Here is a 21,839-nt window from a genome sequence, read left to right as displayed (position 1 = left end):
CTTCGGTCCAGTGGAATTTGCCAAAATCCACAGGAAGCGTCCAGAGTGGAGAAAACTTTGGCACCGGCCAGCTTGGGTGTTATGTCATCCAGTTTGGGCAAAATGTAACGTTCGCCCTTTACTCCCTTGTTCAAGCGTTTCAGGTTGACACACACTCTGACCTCTTCTTTGTTGCGTTTTGGTACAGGCACCATTGGAGCACACCGGTCTGTTTGCTCTGTAACCTCCTCTATGATCCCAAGGTTCAGCATGCGTTTTAACTCTATTTCCACCTTTAGAAGAAGTGGGAATTGGACTCGTCTGTTGTTCATAACACTGCTTTTTAATCTCAACTGCAGCTTAACACATGTGTTGCAGGAACAGACACATTTCTTCTGCTAAACATTAAACGTCTGACCCCTAGTGGTCAGTCCTCCACAGGTATGGTAAGTACAGGGGATCAAATCTCACAACAGTTACCTTCGTCTTTATTCTCTACATTTAAAAGTGTATATTTGCAGGGAGTTAATGGGTCTGTTTTTATGTATATAGCAAAGGTTTGCCAGCTGAGGCTCCAAAGCCACATGTAGCTCTTTTATCCCTCCATTGTGGCTCTTTGGCTTTAAAGAAAAATAATTATGTGAGCATATAATGGACTGGTTAGCTAAGTTTAGCCGTTTCTGTTTAGATTTTTCAACTCTTATATTAGTAAATACATAAATGATAGTAAAAGATATAATCTCTGTCTCTGTGGTTTATTAATAGAATAAGCCATGTACTTTTTAATTAACTGCTAGAATTTTCTGTTGACTGAATCGGATTTTAATAAACCAAATAGATAATAAAATAACTATCAAAATTAGCAAAATAAAAAGCATTCCAACAATCCTCAGCCACTTAGAATTTTAAATTAATCAATAGTTTCTTTTTACTATTATTGTTTGTATTTGTGTAGCTTTAACACATTTTTTAAGCCATTATTTTACCTGACAAAAATGAATTTAAAATGAAAAACCTTTTTCATCATCATGTCCAAAAAAAGTTATCTTGTATTAACACAAATTGTCCTGAGAGTGTCGCTGTTTCTTCAGTTTCACGTTGCACGAGACACATTTCCCTCCTCCTTCGCCTCCACCCCCTCCATGCTGCCGCAGCTTCTGCTGCTGTTGCTGGTTTCAGGAAGCGGAAGCAGGAATGCTGGATTTTTTTTTTTTTGGGGGTAAAAAAGTTTGGACAAGTTTTTCACTTTGGGCTCATAGACGCGAACTTCAGAGGGGAAACATGACGGTGAGTAACCGGGTCCGCGCGTCGTGCTGCCGCCTGACCGGCTGCTGCTGGTGTTTGTGGCGGTGGCAGAGTTTTCCTGCGGCTGCTGTCAGAGTCAAACTCAACAGCTGAACAACAACCACGAGCTGGTCTGTTGTCCAATGTTTAGGAGACATGACTTGCGTTTACGAAAACAACTATTTGAAAACAGAAAAAGTCGGGAGAGTTGGTAGGGGAAAACATAACGTCTTCCCCACTGTCTGCGTGCTTGTTTGTGTGAGCGCGTGCGGTGCTGTGAGCTGTTGACAAACATGCAGGGAAAGTTTGGGCGTAAATTATATTATAAATGTCTGCTTAATGTTGGACAAATAAATTGAAGTGTAATAATGTATCTCTTACTTTAAAAATGGTTCAAAAACAAATTAAAAGCTGATTTTCCCTTATATAATTTATTTTTGTCATCTGTTGGCGTCATTTTTTAATACTCGAAATCCAAAATGCAATACCAGTTGAAAATGTCTGTTTCTGCGTATGGTTCACATGAAATGGAAAAGCTTGGATGTGAGGATTAATTCCTCTTTTTTGGTTAACCAGCTAATGCAAAAGTTGACATCCCGACATCTTTTTACATTTTATATAAAAAAAAGGCCTTCTGATTTTGCATTTACAAGACACTTTGTTTTTTTAAATTAAGTTTTTAGACCCTGTTTTTTTTTTTTTTTTTTTTTTTTTACTAGACTATCAAGAAAAACAAGGAGAACTCAAGTTAATATTTGACTTCATAATCTATTGCGGATGCATAGATTATGAAGAAGAAGTTAATAAAAGGCTCCCAGAAGTTGATGAATTCTTATTTTTATATGCTTTATTTTTTAATTTTTACTTGGAGCTTAGACCAATCAAACTGTTAAAAAATGTAGATACAAAATTCCCAAACTTAAAAAAAAAAAAAAAAAAAAAAAAAAAAGCATCTTCATTTTTTGGTCTTAAAAGCAGCATGTTTGTGGGCAAGTGGTGGTAGGGTTAACCCGGGTCAATTTAAATAGTAATTATTGGCTTTTCCTCCCCCATTCCCTCAGGCTCATTAGCAAAACTGGTTTTTTCTATCACCTAGAAAGTAAAGAAACCTTAGGGAGGAGCCTTTTTATCAAGACCATAAAACCAATACAGATTTTACTGATTAGTAAACAGGCAAGCTTTTTAGACCCCCACCAATGAAAATTGTTTTTGTTGGTTTTGTTTACATGTTCTTGTGGCATTTTTCTGATGATGGAGAACAAGATTAAGATTAAAAATGCATTTCTGAGTATTTAATTTTTCAAATGGTGAATCTGGAGCAGGCAAAAAAAAAGAAGCAGTTGGAAAAAGATTGTAGTTAAGATGTAAAACCTAGAATGGCAGGCCACAAGCTTCCTGCTCCGCTCCATTCTGATGCATCCACTTTCAGAGAAAATAGATCCATGAACGTCTTTGTTTTCCTCGTCTGAGCTGGAATCTGGATCAAAAGTGTACGGCTGGATATCTCCAACATTGCTCGCCATTTTTGTTGCAAAAGTACTGTTGAATTGAGGGGGTGTGGGGTAGGTCTGCACGATGAGTCGAAAACTTGCGATATTGGCGATTAATATTGCGATGACGATATAACTTGCGGTATATGAACATATAGCTAAACAACCAAAAATGTAATTTCCATTTCACTGCAAGAGTTTAAAAATTACACTCCAAATGACCCACATCTACATAGGAGACAAACATCTAACATGAAAAGGCTCCATCCGATTGGTTTATGATGCAACGGAGTCCATTCGATTGGTCAAATACATACAGGGATTTGTTTGTTTCGTGAATTAGTTCAAGCATCCACAAGATTGTTTTAGCATATTTAAGGTAACCATCTACTGCGTTTTTCGCCCTCTTTTGCGATTGCACAACTTGATATTGCGATAACGATAAATTTGCGATTTATTGTGCAGGCCTAGTGTGGGGTTGTACGCTAGCGGGAGAGCGCCTAAACCGATGGATGACGGGAAGTAGGGTAGATTTTTGGTATTTCTGATGAACTACTGCCGCTCTGCAGAAACTGTCCTAGAAAACAGCACAGGTTTTTTGATTCAATGGCATAATCGTAATCAAAAGACCACAAACGATGGGAAGAACTTAAATAAGTTTTTATGAGCTGGAAGAACTCATTTAATTTACCGGTAACTGGAGCGACAAAATACATATTACAGTATTGTCAGTATTTAGCTTTTAAACTGCTGATTTCAACCAATAAATTTGTTTCTGTGGTGAAAACCTGGTGATGATGTTGGAGCTGGTTAGACGTGCTTTAAAACTGAAATAAAAAAAGAAAATTCTTTAAGAAATGAGTGATGATTACTGTGATAAATGTTATTTTTTGTTGCTTTTTTTTAATGAAAATATGTGGGTGTTTTGAAAGATTCCAAAGATTTAGTCAAACGGGACTAAAGCAATGCACCTTAAAGCATTTATGTGAGCTCCACCTCACTAATGAAAGCGCATGACTTGGCTCACAGTTTATGGTTGTGTTATGACCATCATCTGCAGGAGAAGTACGTCAAAGCTTTATCCAGGTTGTCAGACGCCGAGGCGGAGCTGATTTTGCCCGGTTTGTGTTTGGTCAGTTTGCTTTGATTACTTTATAACAATTCTCGCTGATTGACTCTGTCATGATCTGTTGTTGTAAAGTAGCTGGAGCAATTAAATACATGTAGAGGGTAGGAAAGTACAGGACCTCCCTGTCATTTTTATGGGGCACATTAGAAAAGGGAAGGTAGCTGAGTAAACCGTAAATCAATTAGACTTTTGATGAAGGAGAGAAGTTGAAGAAAATGGGTTTTTCTGGTGTTTTTGTTGGTTTTTGATAGATTTTTGTAAAGTGGCCAGCTCTTCCAACACCAAGCCTCTTTTCTGTCTTTTCTATCGATTAGTCAAATCAATGATCACTAAGAAAGTAGAGTATCGATTCACAAAATCCATGAATGGATTCCTCTAAATCTGTTTCTGCTTTTAAAGGCTAAAGACACATTTTCTGTTAGTTTTAACAAAAGAAATCCCACTTTTACTGTTCAAAGGTTCAACATTGTTCAATTTTAACTTATGCAGCACTATTCTTAAGTTGATCTTGGTGAAGTGTTTTTTTTTTTTTTTTTTTTTTTACCGGAACACACACAAGCTGTTTTTAGCTTATCAATTTGCCAATGTTTATTTATAACCTTTTATAGAGGGGACTTGGTTTGAACTGGATGACAGGAATCATGGAGAGTGAAACAGCTCGAGACATTTGCACACTGATGAAACTGGATTAATTTATTTCTATACGAGGAAAATATCCTGAAATAATCCACCATTAATAGAAACCTATGTTGGTGCCTAAATTACATTCATATCGTAAAAAGTCAAATATCGATATTGACTGAACTTTTACCTTATTTGTGTTTAATTGTTCACCTTTTATTAATTTAATTTAAAGTCATCTCACAGAGATGTTTGGAACTTTGAAACTTCCACTCATAAAAAAATAACCTCCAAATAATCTCAGTTTAACTATTTTTTTCCAATTTCTTGTCACTGAAGCCCCCCCCCCCCCCCCCTTTTTTTAAACTTCCTGTTATTTGGTCACTTCTGTCATATTTTATTAAAAGAATCTAAATAGTTGGTCCTTTTTTTTAACCTTTGAATAAAAACCCACTCTTGTTATTTATGGCTGCGCTGCACGAAAAAGGCTCTTCCAGCATCATGTTGTTTATTTCTTTGTGTAGTATCCTCCTCCTGTGTGCTGAAGCTGGAAAATGTTGGAGGTGTTACATTAGTTCATCCCCGCACTCCGAGTCTGGATCCCGTCAGAGTTAACAGTCGTTCTGGATGTTCAGTGGGTCATCCCCGTCACTTTGTGACACCCGGTTTATAGCATAATAAAAGACAGAACCAAAGCGAAAATCCTCGCATTTCAAATAGTTTATTACATGAGTTCAGAGCATAAATTTCAACTTGCTTAGAAATGGCAGCACTCTGAGCATTCATACGTTATTAATATCAGTAACTTTTTGAGTCTGGATTTACATTTATCACTTCTTATAATGTCTGTCTTCCCCAAATATGATATATTTTATCCATTTAATCTTTTCTTTTATTTGGCTTCTGCTATTTTTGATTTAGTTTTTTTATGTCCTGTTTCTAAATTTAGCTGAGGGTGTTCTTAATTTGTAAAATATTTACATAGGTTTGGCATAAAGACATGTTTCCAAAACCAAAATTTCTTTTACTCAGTTATATATATGTGGAAGTTCCAAATAAATGTGAATCTTTGGGATTGGCTTTTTGTTTTATTGTATAAAATATTTTTTTCCCATTATGTGAGTTTTTTTGGGAATGACGGAGGAAGCACACTGTTTATTAATAAATCAATTAACATGCACTAAAAACGGGTTTTAGAGCAAAATAACTTTTGATAATAATTAATTGAATAATTAAAATTTAATTTGCAGTTTGACTTCATTTTTTAAATTAAGTTTGGTTTCAAAAAAGGACCTTTTAGAGAATTAATGATGTAACTATTCAAAAGTAGAACTTTTATTAGCTAAATTAAAAGGTATTTTAATAAAAATAAATAAATAAAAATAAATTTTATCTGAAAGAATGCAGTAATTGCTAAAACAAAACAAAATTGCAATAATTACTTAAAAAAAATTCTTCTCTTAAATTGATTTTTGATTTTTTTTTTAAGTAAGGCGGATTCGATGATAAATATATATATTTGTAAATTAAACTCAGCCCAATTATTCAAAAAAATACTTAATAATGCAATAATATACACTTATTAATGTAGTTTTATAAAGTAAAAACAAATGAAAACTCAAGCCACTAAAGCTATTTTAATATTATTATTTTATAGTCGCCACATCAATCAAAAACAGTAGACATGAGTAGACCAAGCCACAGCTGCTTTACTGCATTTTGCAGAGCGTCAAATGACTGACACCTCTGTAGAAAATGCTTCCTTAGTGAAAAAAAATTACCCATTGTTCAAATGAGAAACACTATGCTTTGAAGAAGTGAAATCACTGCATCAAGCTTTAAAGTGTTTCTATTTCTGAAACACCAGGGTGTGAGTGTCATAATTTGGGCCTTGCAGAATCTGGATCAGAAGTAAATGTCAATAAAGATATAAGATATAAAGATATAATAATCATTGTCAGTTTAAAAAGGTCAGTGCATTTCTTGCTCACCCAGCTTTTCTTTGTTTGCATTTGGATGTTTTAGCCTAAGGGTGAAAGTCATTAGTCACGCATTTTACATCAGGCGTTTATTTTCCTAGAAAGGCAAAGACTTCCAAAAATGTAGAGGAGCTCCTTAACAGTGTCTGCTCTGTCATTTAAGACTTGTTTTCACCTCTGACTGCTTTACTCCACTGAATGGAAACCATAAACACCATACAAAAGCTTTAGATCACAAAGAAACGCCTTAGAACGTCCCATTGCTACAAATCTTGTTAGACACCTGAACTTTTCCATTTTTTAAACACATTACATTTAACCAATGGGGACTCGTTCCATCGTGGACATCAAAAACTTGGGGTTAATACTTCGACCGAGTTCCTCACATCCTGGTCCCAAACTAAAGGCAAACTCAAGTGTACTAGGTGTTGCAGTAACTCCAATGACCACTATAGGCCGGCCTTCATGGCTGATTACATGAAAAAGTCAAACTTTTCACCCAAATTTAAAATATGTAGGCTAATGCCTGGTTAAACATCTTTAGGGGGGATGATTGCATAATTTCTCTGGTCATGACAACAGTGAGGGATCTGTGTATAAAAATGACTATAGTCGAGACCAAACAGCATTGAAAGAAGCATCAACTCTGTTGACCTTTCCATTTCAACATAATGCAAAGGCAGAGAGAACTGCTAGTTTTGAACTTGAATTGCATATTGAGGAAGATGGAAACTCAAAAACAGGTGATAGTACCTGCTTGAACACAACCTAGCTTGTAAAATATATTTAAATGTTCCTATTGTGGCAGAAAGTGAAGGTAGAATCACATCAGGAAAGCTCTTGAACAATTAAAAAAAAAAATACATATTTTATTAAATTCTTTATATCATGGTTCCAAACAGCAGACCTGGTTCCTAAGATCAAAACTTAATTTTCCCCTTCAGTCTAATGACAAAAGGCAGTTTTAGTGACAGAAATGTCCACCATCGGAATAAAGATGGGTGGTTTGAGAAATGACAAAAGGAAGCCAGTTATGTCAAATATGTGATGAAGACATTGACCAGAAGTAGGTCCCTGAGGCATCAACTGTCTAACACTAACAACTTGGCCTTTTACCCTTTTCGTTACATAATACATAATTAACAAGCCTGAAGAACCTCACCAGTCACTTATGACTGACACAACCTTTGAGATTGAAACTAAAACATTTTAAGATGTGCCATGAAGCAAGATGGCAACACTTCATTCACGAGGTCCACAAAAGAAAACGAACAAGGTTAAAGGAGTACAACTGCCATTTGATCAGCCAATATAATTGTTTTAATGTTAACCTATAAATGAAAAGGGAAAAAATGTCTAAATGTAGGAAATTCACAGGAATAACAGACACTGAGAATGAACTGGGATCAAAATCTTGAACTGATGCAACATATCACTTCACTGATATTTGACCTCAAAAATTACCGTACAAGGAACTCCCTACAGAAAATTCAAACTCAGACATTTAGTTTGAAGTTTTTTTGGTTTTTTTTAAAATCAAATCAGGATATAAAACTCTTTTGTGCCAACTCACATTATGAACTTATGTAGAAAAACCTCTGAGAAACGAAAATGAGTGCTGGAGAAGTAACACCAGTTGATGTTTATATAAAATCTAATCCTTTTTTACAAGATCTTTATTTCTTAAATGATAGTTTTTCCCCCACTTTAAGTTTCTTATATGTTGTGTATCTTTGTGCAAAAAACAAAACATTATTTTCAAATCAAAGCAGTTCTATATGATCAAATACTTTGTGATAGTTTAATATGCATTTTTTGTCCAAGTTTCTGCACCTGGTGTATAGAAATATGTTAAAAGTATCAATATCTTTAGGGCTTAACTTTTAATGTACTTGATGAAAAAACAAAAAAATGTAATTGAATACAAAAAAAAATCTTTATTTTATCTAAGGACATTTATTGTTTTATATTGGAATATCCCTTTTGTTGCCAGTTTTCAATGATAAAATCTCATTAATTCATAAAGCTATATTGATTTCACTGTTAAATGTTAATGCAGCCATATGGGTCATTAACTGTACTTTTATCTGTTTCGGATAAGATCACAGGAGAAGACGTGCCTTTTAATCCACACATGCATTTTTTTCTGTACGACTTCATTGTTATAGTGGAAGAGCTTCTTGAATAGTTCATTTGCTGCTGTTTCCTTTTTTCTTTCTGCTTTAGTGTGTGCTGTAAGTTCACCAAAAATGTTGTAACTCACCTGCCTAGTTGCAAAGAAACTGCAAACGATTTTGCACAATTTAAGTCCTTTTTGTTGATGCCTTAAAATCTAAACTTCTGTTTTTGTAGCCAGCTATTTGGAGCTTTTCTTTAACGTCCCAGTCCGATCATCTTTTGATCTATTGTAAAGCATTTTTCAGTGGTCTTTTAATTATGTTTGTCGTTTTTTGGCAAAATCAAAAAACCCTGCGTGGTTTTTCAAGACATGTTTTCTGCAGAGCAGACCAGAAATTCGGAAGAAAGCCTCCGCTGATACCCCATCATTCCTTTGTTTACAATCTCTCCCCCTACCTAAGAGCCCCTTACAACCCCAACCTAACATTACCGGTGCAACGAAAAGGGAGAGCAATGTTGGAGCCGTTCCAGCTGTACAGTTTGTAGCCAGATTCCAGCTCAGATGAGGACAAACAGAGATTGATTCTATTTGTCTTTAAGTGGAAGCATCAGAATGGAGCAGAGCAGGGAGACTTTGGCCCGCCCATTTATAATAATAATAGTGATAATCCATTTTACTTAAGAGCTCCTGGAGAGAGTCTATGGTACGGAGGTCAAGAGGGACAGAATTCCAGATTTTAGGATCCAAGCGGCTCGACTCCACGTGATTATAAAATTGGGCCAGGGGAGCAGAGAGCTGGATAGGCAAAGATGACTGGAGAGAACGAAAGGGGGTATTCATAGGCAAAAAGGAGATAGAGTTTTCATCTTAAATTCTTTTACATGTCCTCCATCATGAGAAAAATGCTACAAGAACATGTTAAGAACACCAAAAACACTATTTTCATTGGAGTGGGTCTTCAACCCTTATTAAAAACCCAGGACTGCGTGTGCCATTCTAAAGAAAGATGCTTGTTCTTTTTCCAGGTCCTCTGGAATATTAGAAAAGGATGACTGATGACGCTGGAGAGAGAAAATTGGTTGATGTGATTGTAACTGTTCTTGTTGTGCATCAGTTGGCTGTCAGTCATCTATCTCTCAGCACACTGCCTCTGTGTGTTGTTCTTTGCCCTCCCAGTTAGTTTTCCATTTGCAAAAAGATCTAAAAACAACACACACCCCCCCATATCTTTCTTTTGCTCTGTTTTTGGACAGGAAGTTGCTCTGTTCTTTATTTTAAACACCAGCTTCCTGTTTCACACGTTTCTTAGATTGGGTTGCATGCTTCTCTAGTGTTTTGCCCTTATTCCTCACTGAAAACATTTCCTCTTTTTTTCTTTCATAATTTTCAGTTGGCGCTTGTTGCGTTTATGTCACGCATCCCTTCAGACTCCAATCATCCCAGTGAAAAGTTGTAATTTTCCCTTTGATGTGCACCAAACCAGACATGACGTTAATGAGAGAACCACTGCTGCTTTGGGCTGAGTTTGGGCCAACCAACAGACAGACATATACAGGAAGAGCAACCAGCATTTGATTACCTGATGTGTTTATGAATGAATCAGATCAGGCACAAGCAACATTATACAGTCAGACTGAAACATTCACAAAGTTCTGTTTGTGGTCTGTTTATTTCTGTTGTGAAATATTAAATTCACACTCAAGAAGAAGATTTGCAGGCTAACCTCTTCTTTTTCCTAATCACAAAGTTATTCCGCTATTACGCTGCAAGAGCAGTCAGTCCATCCAAAGAAGAATTGATTAAACCTTTTCAGACGATGCCCTGTCATGTGACCTTTTCAGAAGAGAGGCTTCATCACCGAATGAAAACTATGAACTTAAAAGAAAAAACTGTTCCAAAATCATGTTCAAGAGAAGAATCTGGTGGAGAAGAATAGATTAAAATAGGAAATCTTTATCAAAAATAGGAATACAGCACGTGTGTGATGACAGTTTACTGCAAGACTGAGAGCACCTCACGTCATCTCTCTGGTGATGTCAGATAAACGCAAACTCTAATGATCTCTGAACAAAGATGATGAGTCTTGGTCTCTGTAAGCTGTGATTTCCATGGAAGAGCAAATTCATAGTTATCTTCTCCTAATTTCTTTCCTCAGGTGTGGTCCCTGTTGCTGATAAATCTGTAGAGTCGTCAGTCCTCTGACTGACGGACCAGAACTTCACACGGACATCACAAGTAGAGTTGTGGGAATGGAGAACACCGTCACTTCTCAAGGTCTTCCTCCTTTTAAGAATACTTTTTTTTTTTTATGTTGATCTTTGGATCTGATCTGAAATGTCTGTGACATCCTTCGGTCAAAACACAGAGACCGTTTCCGTTTTAGTTGTTCTTAATTTGAGGGCACAGAGTCAGACTCCTAAATCACTCGCTGTCCTCCACAGAATATTTGCGAACTTTCGGCTTTCTCTTGAGTCACAAACTTGACTGACAAGTTGGGAAAGTTTTGTCAGTCTCTTCAAACTGGTTTTATGTCAAATAAAAAGTTTCCCAGCACCATTTCAGGTTCACAACCACGACTTAAATGTGGGAGGGGGGGATCCAGCTTGGATTATTTTAAAGACAGAAGCAAAAAGATAATTTAACTCTCGTTTAATCTGACAAGGAGTTCCTAATGATGTAATTTCACCTGCTATGACCTTTTGACCCCACTTTCTGCTGGCTGTATTTTAAGAGAAAAACTTTCCAGCCCAACTGATGACACTGATGTCGCCATTTATGCTCGATTGATCCACAGATCCTGCAGTGAAACAATCCATCATGGCCCGTGAGAGACGGCAGGCCTGGGCTCAGAGCAAAGACTCCCTTGGACAACGATCGAAGCTAGAACTCAATGACAGACAGAAAGCTCCTCACATCGAGAAGAATGGGCGTACGGAGACACCAGCTGAACAACCAGGTCAGACTTGACTGAGCTGTCGGTCAAGCGTAGAGTTGAGAAAAATTGAACAAATTGGAATTTTACTAGGTTTTTCTTCAAGCAAGCAAAGGACTGAATCAGTTTTTCCCATTTTTATTTCTAACTGTTTAGTTGTGTTGACCTTACATGACACCATTCATTCATTTGAACAGGTTTTGCGTTTGCATCATTGAATTACGACTTCAGTTTTTCAACAATGTCAAATGCAAGAAAATATAGTCAATCAAGATCCCCTACAAATCAAATGTATTATTATTATGAATATTAGTGAATATGTGGGCTGCACGGTGGCGCAGTGGTTAGCGCTCTTGCCTCACAGCAAGAAGGCCCCCGGTTCAAGTCCCGGCTGGGGGACATGAAAAACACAACATCAATGGGGGACCTTTCTGTGTGGAGTTTGCATGTTCTCCCCGTGCATGCGTGGGTTTTCTCCGGGATCTCCGGCTTCCTCCCACCGCCCAAAAACATACTTCATAGGTTGATTGGCAACTCTAGATTGTCCATAGGTGTGAGTGTGAGAGTGAATGGATGTGTGATTGAGGATATTCTACCCCGCGACAGACTGGCGACCAGTCCAGGGTATCCCTTGCCTACGCCCAAGTGGCCGGGATAGGCTCCGGCAGCCCCGTGACCCCGAAAGGGATCAAACGGTAAAGAAGATGAATGAAAAAAATGAATAGTGAATATGTCGATTATATTGCAAGACATTTCCATCTTTAGGTATTAGGGAGTAGGTCAAATAGCGATACATGTTATGTCATCACAAAAGACTACAAAAATACTGATACCTACCATTGTCTTCAATGTGGTAAAGCTGGACTCAGATTTCTACACCAATAAAAGAAAAAAACGTCATCTCTGAAGGTTGACATTTAGCCAGATTGTTCTAGCAGCTCACTTCACTCACAGCTCACTGGATACTGAATGTCTCCAACAGGGTTTATGTTGGAGACAACATGTGAGACCTATCTGTTTTGGGTGCTATTTTGGTACTATGAATATTTACAAGTAGCGCCCCTAAAGGATTGGATTTTATCTGACATGCGGGGTGGAATAACTGTCAAAGCTATAAACTCAAATGCATAAAGGATAAATAATTTCTGAAGTGAGCAATAGAATTCTGCACAGTGAAGCATGAAATGCAACATGGCATCAGACGACAGGCCCATAGTTGGTGGAACAAAGTAAAGTGGGAGTTTTGTTGAGTTCACACATGAGTTTACCTGTTAAAAAAACATCCTGATTGATGAATTTATTTGAGCTCTGATTACAAAATAATTATTAGGAAATGAAAAGTTCTTTTTAAAGACCCACTCCAATCATCTTTTGATCTGTTTTTCAAAGCGTTTCCAGTGGTCTTTTAAATCATGATTATGCCATTTTTAGCCTAAATGGGGAAAAAAAAAGTGTCTAGGATATAGTTTTCTGAAATTTGAAGACACGGAATTCCTAATTTTCTTAATAATTGTCCTTTATCATCAGAAAAATGCAGGAACGAGTTAAAAACACCAAAAAACACAATTTTGATCAGTGGGTCTCTAAATATAAAACAATGTGGATTGCTAATCTAAGATCTAAAATGTTGCGTGATCTCAGGTAATATTCTGTGCTGTTTTTAGCCCACGTTTGCATGTATCATTCGTGCACGCGTGGGTTTTCTCCAGGAACTCCGACTTCCTCTCACGGCCCAAAATCATGTTTCATAGGGAAATAGGGGATTTTCTCCCTGGGAATGATTGGGAGCATTATTTGTGGTTGAATGGGTGTGTCTGAATTCTCCAAAGAAATTCCTCCCAACTTCTGTTTGTTTTTCTTCTTGACCCCACTGGGTCAAAGAACAGAAGATAAGAGAGATTCTTGTGGAGATAGGAAAAGAAGATCTCCGCATTTGCAGATTTGACTTAACCTTTTCTTTGAGCGATGCAAACGAGGCAACAGGTAAGCTCCAGTTAAAATATTTATACAATTTTCTTATGTAGTATAACAAAAGATTAAAACAGAAAAAGGGCAGCTTCACCAACTTCTTATCTCTAAATCGTCATTTCCTTACTGTTTTCCATATGTAAACGCAACAATCGTGTTTGGATTTGCTGATTCAGGATGCTCTTATATAAGAAGCCTATTTACTTCCACTGTCATTTTATTAAGTAGGAGTCCTCCCTTTTGAATAAGGGGTTGTTGGGACTGACCTTATGTTGGAATGGGCTCCAGCAACCCCGGTGACACAACAATCCTAATTGAAAATTTAGTGTTTGTGTTTTTGTTCTAAAAATAACCTGCAATAGGTGAAATCCACATAGGATTCTAGATGTTCTAAGGCTTTAAATCGCCTCACAACTTACTTTATACACTGTACATAAACATTTTCACACATTTCATTCTCAAAGCTCAAACCTTTGTTGAAAATAAGTCCAGTATTGGAAAATTGAAAACGAAGACCTGAGGTTTATGTAAATGTGGCAATTTGGGATCCACGCACAAAGATGATTCCATGAAATGGCGAGACCGCAAATGATGAACTTCAATTTTGTTTGGGACCACTTTATTTGATATATGAAGGAAAAACAGTGCATAGTTTGATTTGATGGTATTTTAAAGGGCCTATGTCATGCTATTCTTAAGCCTTTAAGAGTAAACTATGCCCGTACATGATTATATATTACCTTTGCCACACGTTTTATGAAATATCAGTTATACTTGCTACTTCATTTTCTTACCCGGATGTAAGACGACTCGATCTGAGTCACGTGTGCGTGCCGCCCATTTCAGGACGTCAACCTAGGGCAGCTTGTCTGCGTTTACCCACGAGAACAAACAACATTTGAATTCTTGCAAAGATGGATGCGCATATTGTACCTATAAAATGAAAGCGTTTTTGCAGATCACCGCTAGCTCCGTGGAGAAAGTGTTTGTGTTAGTCTGCTGGCAGCACAGACTCTTCCAGGAAGGGGCTGTTTTCATGGATTAGTAGGGGCTGGTGCTCGGAGCACAAGGTTTTAGAAGAATACTCAGAGATGCCTGAATGGAGCAAAATACCGCTTTGGGGATGTTCTTCATGACATATTAACATTATTTTACACGTAAAAGCTCAACAAGGTTGATTTTTCATGTGATGGGCCCTTTAAGAATATTTTTCGTGTTGTTATGAGATTGGTATTTGTGGCTTAAACTCTTAACTTTGAATAGTTTAACATTGCAGGGTAATTTCTTTCAGTAAACTGACTAATTCTGACTTTTTGTTCAATTGTACCACCAACCCTTTCTATCAGTCTTCTCAATGTTTGTGTGACATAACCTGGTGCAGAGTTGGGGATTTTTTTTGTTGACACAACCTTAGTTGGGAAATCTGCTCTCTGCAGTTTGATAACTTGGCTTCTAAAAAGTTTGCTAGTGTTTTATGGATACAAAGCTTAATTCTAATATGTATTTTTTGTTTGAGTTAATTATATAATATTTACAATCATAAACTTAAATATTTAAACATAACAGTTAATAGATTATTATCCTTTTTGGCCAATACTGTAAAGATTTGTAGTCTTTCTCTTTCATAATAAAAAAAATGTGAGAAAGCTGTATTTTTGCCGGCATATGCCAATAAAAATAAGTGCACATACAAAATGGAGGATTCTCCCAAAGCATACAATCTGTTGTCATACTGAGTCATCAGCTGAGCTGACACAACACACTGTCTGAAGTTCGGCACCACCGTAATGCTTTTACAGCATTGTGTAATCGTTGCGCGGCATCTCCTGGATTGTAGTTTTAACATGCTCATGTGTCTTTTTTTGTCAGGACAAGTTCCCAACAAGATTGCCACCTGGCTGGATGAATGCAGGTACAGTAGCGTTTTTGTAACCTATAGATGGGCCAGAAATTTGTACTCCTGTATTGTTGTGTAACGGTTTTGCTCTGTTAAACTAAACTTAGACAAGTATCGCCCCTGAGGTTTCTTCGGTTTTTCCGGAATCCGTCTTTTTTAGGAGTTTTTCTTTACCACGAAGGAGGGTCTAAGGGCAGGGATGCCCAGTTTAATTTAGTTAAAGTTTAGTATTCTCCTATTGAATTCTATGCTTTTATGATCATTTTGATTGTATGTTCACTTTACAATTACGAAGCCCATTGAGACGACTGTTGTTGTGAATTTTGGCTACACGAATAAAATTGAATTGCATTGAATTGGTTGACATTAGACATTTTTGGATATGCGGCAGAACATGAACAAGCAGACGTAGATCCAGGCAGCAGACCTCCGTCTATAGACAGGCTACACTGAGCTGTGCTGGCAAAGTAAAACAAGGAAACAAACAAGGAAAGAAGAGGGCTGATGAAAGGCAGGAAAAAAAGAAGGCAGAGTAAACTCAGGAGTGGTTCCTCCAGGTACATCAACACTGTTATCACACACACACAGAGTTTTTACTGCTGTCACTCACGCACGCTACAGGTTAGTTTTTCCCTTGTATCAAAGAATCCTGATTATAGCAAGAGCTGTTTGGGTAAAAGCCTGGGGGCAACATGGCTGGCTGTACAAAGTGGCAGGACTTACAGGACTTAAAAGCCGTGTCTCATTATGCAAATTATACAGCCATTTGTTTGTGTTAAATTGTGGCCTGAAGTTTGTCCTATGATAAGACCTGTTGGTTGTATAACAGTGCCGTGTTTCCAGTGTCGGGCTGCAGAAAATAACCCAGACCTCCTTCCATCCGGTGGCATGATCTGTTGACAAAATGTGTGTTTAAAATCTTTTTTTTACATTTTTATTTCTTCTAGGCAGCTTGCTGCTTTGCTTAACTAGGAGTTCAATTTAACTAACACTGGAAACACCACATTTGAAGCCCATATGTGGGTGGTAGTTATGTCTTTGCAATGGCAGACTTTTCAGAATGCATAAAAAAAATCCTACCGTCTGTGTCCATCAAGTAGTTTTACCCTACCACACATTATGCCAATAGGTTTAATTCATAGTCTATTCCAGTGTTTTTCAACCAGTGTGCCGCGGCACACTAGTGTGCCGTGGGAGATGGTCAAGTGTGCCGTGGAAAATTGCCCTCATTCACTGATCTAAAAACATTTCCCATCAGGAAATCAGCTCTTTGTTCATCCAAACAGGTCCTGATAAAACACTGAGTAGTTAGGAATATGAAAGATCATAAAATACTTTTTTCTTTGTGTTTATTTGATTCTATTAAAGACATTTTGATAAGAATGATGGTAAAGCGATTAAGCTGCAGCTATAACTGTTTTCTGAAAAGTCCCGCAGCTTTTACTGTCTCCACGACTCCACCAATCATTCTTGAAGGCTTAATCACATGTCATCAGTCTGACCAATCAGAAGTGTTTAAAGTATTCACTTCCTTGTTCCAATTTAGCTCGTAACTCAGTCAGTTCCAACAAAAACACCAGCTAAAGCTCGTCTTTAGCGGTGTAGCTTTCCACAGAATCCGGTATCAGACCGTGGAACAAGTGAACAAAACCATGAATCTCAGAGACGCGAGTCTTTCTGCCGTTTTCTGGCAGTTTTTACACTACATCTCCCATGATGCATTGGCTTAAAGGGACAGCGCCTCAGCGTACAATAAGTCGTCCTTACACGTCTTGAAACCACAACGAACAAAATGCACGTCAGATTGCCGGGGGGGGGGCTGTAGATCAAAACAGACTATGAGTTTCTGCTTTTTTTTTTTTTTGGGATGCTGGGGTGCCGCGGGATTTTTGTCAAGTGTGCCGTGGCTCAAAAAAGGTTGAAAAACACTGGTCTATTCTGTTAACATGTTTTGCTTTGTCATGGCTTCAAAGAATATTGTTTGCATGTTTAAGCTAGTTTGTAACATGTTTTTGTTTTCATTTTTTGCACCAAGTCATCAGACGGGCTATAAGAAAACATCTGATCATTCTGTTGCTCCAGTCGCACCTGAAGACAAAGTGCTGGATAAAAACAGAAGTCGTGATTTTTGCACACAACTACAAAAACATGTACCTTTTCGTCCCAGTTTTTTTTTTTTTGGGGGGGTCATAACCAGAGTAAAATGTATGATTTTCAGTGTTTTGCTGTTGTCTGCTCCTAATTAGTTAAACTGATGTCATTGGGAGGAGGGTCATTGAATTTACAGACGTTCAGAGGTCCGGTGTTTGTAACTCACATGATCTTCATGGCCTTTTTTCAGGACCCCCCTTGGAGCGTCTCTGGATGATCAGAATGCCTCCCCCAACAGAGGTAAACCATTTATTTTCCTGTTTGTGTTGTTTGTAATGATGACACAAGTTGCAATAAAACGCAAAGAAAATGCATTTACGGTATAAATCTTTCATCAGCATGCTTACACTGAATTTGCTGCTGCTTTCCTTGTTTCTACTTTTTGATTTTCACTACATTTTTGTTCTGTGTATGACAATAGAATAAAACTAACCTGCACTGTTAGAATGTGTGGACTCCTGCTCTCTAGACTTACAGAAAGAAACCGTAAAAACAGTAATTTAAGATTATTTCAAAAGAGAAATCTCACTCTGCTTTTGTACGTTACCCATGAAGCTCTGTGTGTTCTCTGCGAGTAATCTGACTTTTTGTGTATCCGTGTGAACAGGGGCATTAAGAAACGGCTGCAGCTTTGAAGATGACCTTTCGCTGGGAGCTGAAGGTCAGTTAAAAAAAACTTTCACAATATAAATAAGATAAGGACTTGCTGGCCATTGTGAATAATTTCCTCCCATTTGGGAATTCACTTGTGTAGTTATGAATTACAGCTTTTTTGACATTTGACAAAAATATTGAAAACATAGAAACTCCTGGCGCAAACACCTTTTAGTCCCTGAAAGTTTTAAGGTCAAAGTCAACTTGGAAATTTCTTCAAACTCAAATTTTTGTTTATTATTACTGTCTTCTCTGTTAAAATTTTAGTTGATTCCATAAAATATTTGTTAATCTGATTTTTGATCATCACAAGTACACAATTCGTATTATTCTGAGCTTATAGTTGTAGCGAAAAATTAGAACAGTATTTGAAAAAGAACACATTTCCTTAGTTTAAATAAAAGGAATGTTTTTGTCATTTACTTTCCCAGAATACATTTTGTTTCATCGCAGAAATTCACAGTTAAGACTTAAGATGTTCTGTTTTCGACAAAAATTCTTAGACAAATGGATTTAAAATCGCATCCAAATGTTTTATTGTTTGTGGGCAGCTTTTATGAGGGGCCACAAGCATTAAGGATGCAAAAACTTTGAGTTATTGTGTTAAATAAAATTTTATATGTAGAATTTGTGTCCAAGTACTATTTAACAATGCAAAAAATATGCTAGCATTGGTGCATGAAAACTAATGGTGACGCTCTTCATGATGACCCAGTATGGAAAATGGAGCAATATTTGGATCGTTGCGTGTCAGCTAGGATTTAGTCTGTACATAAAAGAACTAAACAGATATTCAAAGAACTAGTCAACATGTCATGATCCTCTGCTCTTTAGTTTTACATAAAGTCAACATTTGAGGTGTGGAAATAAAATGCATGGATGGCTGATCGTCCTGTGAGCGAACTTGTGTTTTTTTGGCCCCTTTTTTTTTTTTAATTTGCTGCGAATGCACTTTCTGAAGTGTAGATGTAGTAAAGTTTAAACTGTAAAGTTTAAAGCTTTATGTCATCCTGGGTGATTAGCGGAATAGATAATACAAACGTAGACAGAACTATGGGCCTTCCTCAATACTGATGACACAACAATGTCTGAATTTTAGTTAAATTGTATTTTCTTTTGTCAGTTTTAAGGTATTTCCACCACAAGAGGGTTTTTCTTTCAGTAACCAACAATTTTGTCCATGTGTGTCATTTATTGTTTGTTCTGAAACATTTTGTGCTGGAACATTGGCCTTGGTTATCTAAAAAGAACAAACAGTCCTTTTTGAAAATTTAATTAATTTTTTTACTGAAGAAAAGTTGAGGGACATATCACAAGGACTCTTAAAACTGTCAGTTTTATTACTTGACTTGAAACACTCAAACTAAAATTATTTTTCACAAAAATGTTTTGGGGAGTTTGTGATTTCCGTGGTACCTTGGGGTCAAATTATTTGGCACACATTTGTTTTCCTTACGCATTTCTGATTTTTAAAGTTTTGTTGCACATTTCTAAAACTTCATATATATATTAAATGTATTATCATGAATAAAAATATTTTTTTTTACACATGAATGTCAAAATAAGCTAAATAGGAACAAATATGTTATTTAAAAACATGATATCAATTGTGGCTAAATGAGTTGTCTGATTACATTTTGCATTTTTTCCAAACACAAACACGCTATTAATGAAAAATATATATCATGTTGTTTAAGCAAATGTGGTGTGTATTAACTGTTTAAAGACCCACTCTGATGAAAATTTAGTTATATATTTGTTATATATATATATATATATATATATATATATATATATATATATATATATAAAATGAAGTTCGAAATTTAATTTCTGACCTTTTCTATATTCAAATTGTTGTGACTCAGACAAAAAATGCAGTTGGGAAAAACCTGTAGCAGTGACGTATGAGCTACAATCGGCAGGCCACAAGCTCCCTGCTCCACTCCATTCTGATGCGTCCACTTGCAGACAAATAGATCCATGAACGTCTTTGTTGTCCTCGTTTGAGCTGGCATCCGGCTCAAAACTGTTCAGTTGGATAACTCCAATATTGCTCACTATTTTTGTTGCATCACTAATCTTAGGTTGGGGGTGTGAGGGGCTGTAAGCTAGAGAGTGGGAGAGCTTGAACAAAGGTATGATTGGAAATAAGGGAAGGTTTACTCCACGCCAACAGTACCGCCCACAACTCGGAGGCGAATTTCTAATGAACTACAGCTGCTCTGCTGAAACTGTCCTAGAAAACAACAGTTGTTTTTTATTGTTACTTTACCCTAAAACGGCATTATTAAAAGTAAAAGACTCCTTGGATCACTTTTAAAATAGATCAAATGAACGACTGGAGTGGGACATCAAGCAACGCTGTTCTTTTAGCCCCCTTGTCTTTGATGCCTTTAAGTTTTTTCTGTTCAGACAGAAATTACTATTAAAAAAAACTGGTTTTATCTGTGATTTAGAACATTTTCCAAAAAGTTCAATTTAAACGGACTCTAAGTAACTATAATGACTTTAACCATTACCAGGACATGGGGCAGGAATAGATGAAAGTCTTGAAAGTTAATAATTTAAACTTAGATAAGTGAATTTAAATTATCCTCTTAACACTTGGCTCTCTTCTTTAATGCAGTTTACCACAATGTTTCTACAGATATGTAGAAACATTGTGGTAAACTGACTGATGGTGGCCAGAACAGGTCTCAACAAGTTTTTAAAATGAAAACAAAAACAGTCACACTTCCTTCTGGGGACAACTTTAAATTCTTTACAAGTTCTCTATCATTAATGTTGTTTCATTTAGCTACAAAACGGATGACACTTTAAACATATACAATAAGATTACCGTCATTCTTTAACGACTTAGTTGTCAGTTTGGCAGTAAACCTTCTCTGTGAGACATTTGACTTTCTGACTTGTCTAAAAAAATCTTGTGAAAGGGCTTTTTGATATGGATCATTAGATTACAGCTAAGTGAGTTAATGTCAGATTGAAACTCACAGGAGTTTTTCAAAGAATCCATGTGCACAACAACAAGCATGTTATTGTTTAATGAGAAAGTTACCAAAAACAAGAAGTATACCAAACTTTAGGATAAAACATCTTAATACTTGACTTTTGTTGTTTGCTGTAGGAATTTTCAGGCAGCGTTGTAACCCGCTTGTGTATGTGCCGTGTTGTTGCTGTGCTGAATTCAGTGGTTTTCTGTGCATTGATTAATGTAAATGACACATTTATACATTGGAGAAATCAGACTAAATAAATGTGTAATGAAGTCCTCACATGTGGCAGATCCAAGTGCTGTTGTTGCAGAGACGAGATTTTATCAGAGTGCAAAACTTTGATGATCTCTGCTGGTTAACGTGTTCTCCTAAACACGCTTTGGGGACAACTTCAGACTTTTTAGCCTGTTAGCATCTAAGCAAGTTTATTGGGCATCTCACTGTGCAGAGTACAGTCAATCTAAATGAGAAATTCCCTCATCATTGTATGGATTTGCGATGCCATTCATGTGTTTAAAAGAATATCCAGAAATCAGGGTTGAGGATAAAAATACATTTTGAAAGTAAAGTAAAATTAAATTCAATTAAGTATAACAACTAAAAATGTGTGAAGTCAAAATAAATGCATCAATTGCAC

General features: G+C 36.8%; 1 protein-coding gene across 1 annotated transcript in view; it reads left to right on the top strand.

Moving 5' to 3' along the window:
• Window positions 1-1,147: 1,147 nt before the first annotated feature.
• The window catches only part of ssfa2 (sperm specific antigen 2), a 41,620-nt gene continuing 20,928 nt past the window's right edge, over window positions 1,148-21,839 (top strand). The window contains exons 1-6 of the mRNA XM_023950548.1: window positions 1,148-1,266; window positions 10,757-10,875; window positions 11,396-11,557; window positions 15,371-15,413; window positions 17,740-17,789; window positions 18,157-18,210. Of these exons, the coding sequence (XP_023806316.1) occupies window positions 10,851-10,875; window positions 11,396-11,557; window positions 15,371-15,413; window positions 17,740-17,789; window positions 18,157-18,210 (334 nt within the window). The 5' untranslated portion in view covers window positions 1,148-1,266; window positions 10,757-10,850. The remainder of the gene's footprint in view (window positions 1,267-10,756; window positions 10,876-11,395; window positions 11,558-15,370; window positions 15,414-17,739; window positions 17,790-18,156; window positions 18,211-21,839) is intronic.

This window comes from Oryzias latipes, chromosome 21, assembly GCF_002234675.1.
Source record: "Oryzias latipes chromosome 21, ASM223467v1".
Taxonomy (NCBI): domain Eukaryota; kingdom Metazoa; phylum Chordata; class Actinopteri; order Beloniformes; family Adrianichthyidae; genus Oryzias; species Oryzias latipes.
Note: the sequence above shows the minus strand (reverse complement) of the source record. Positions and strands in the feature narration are given on the sequence as shown.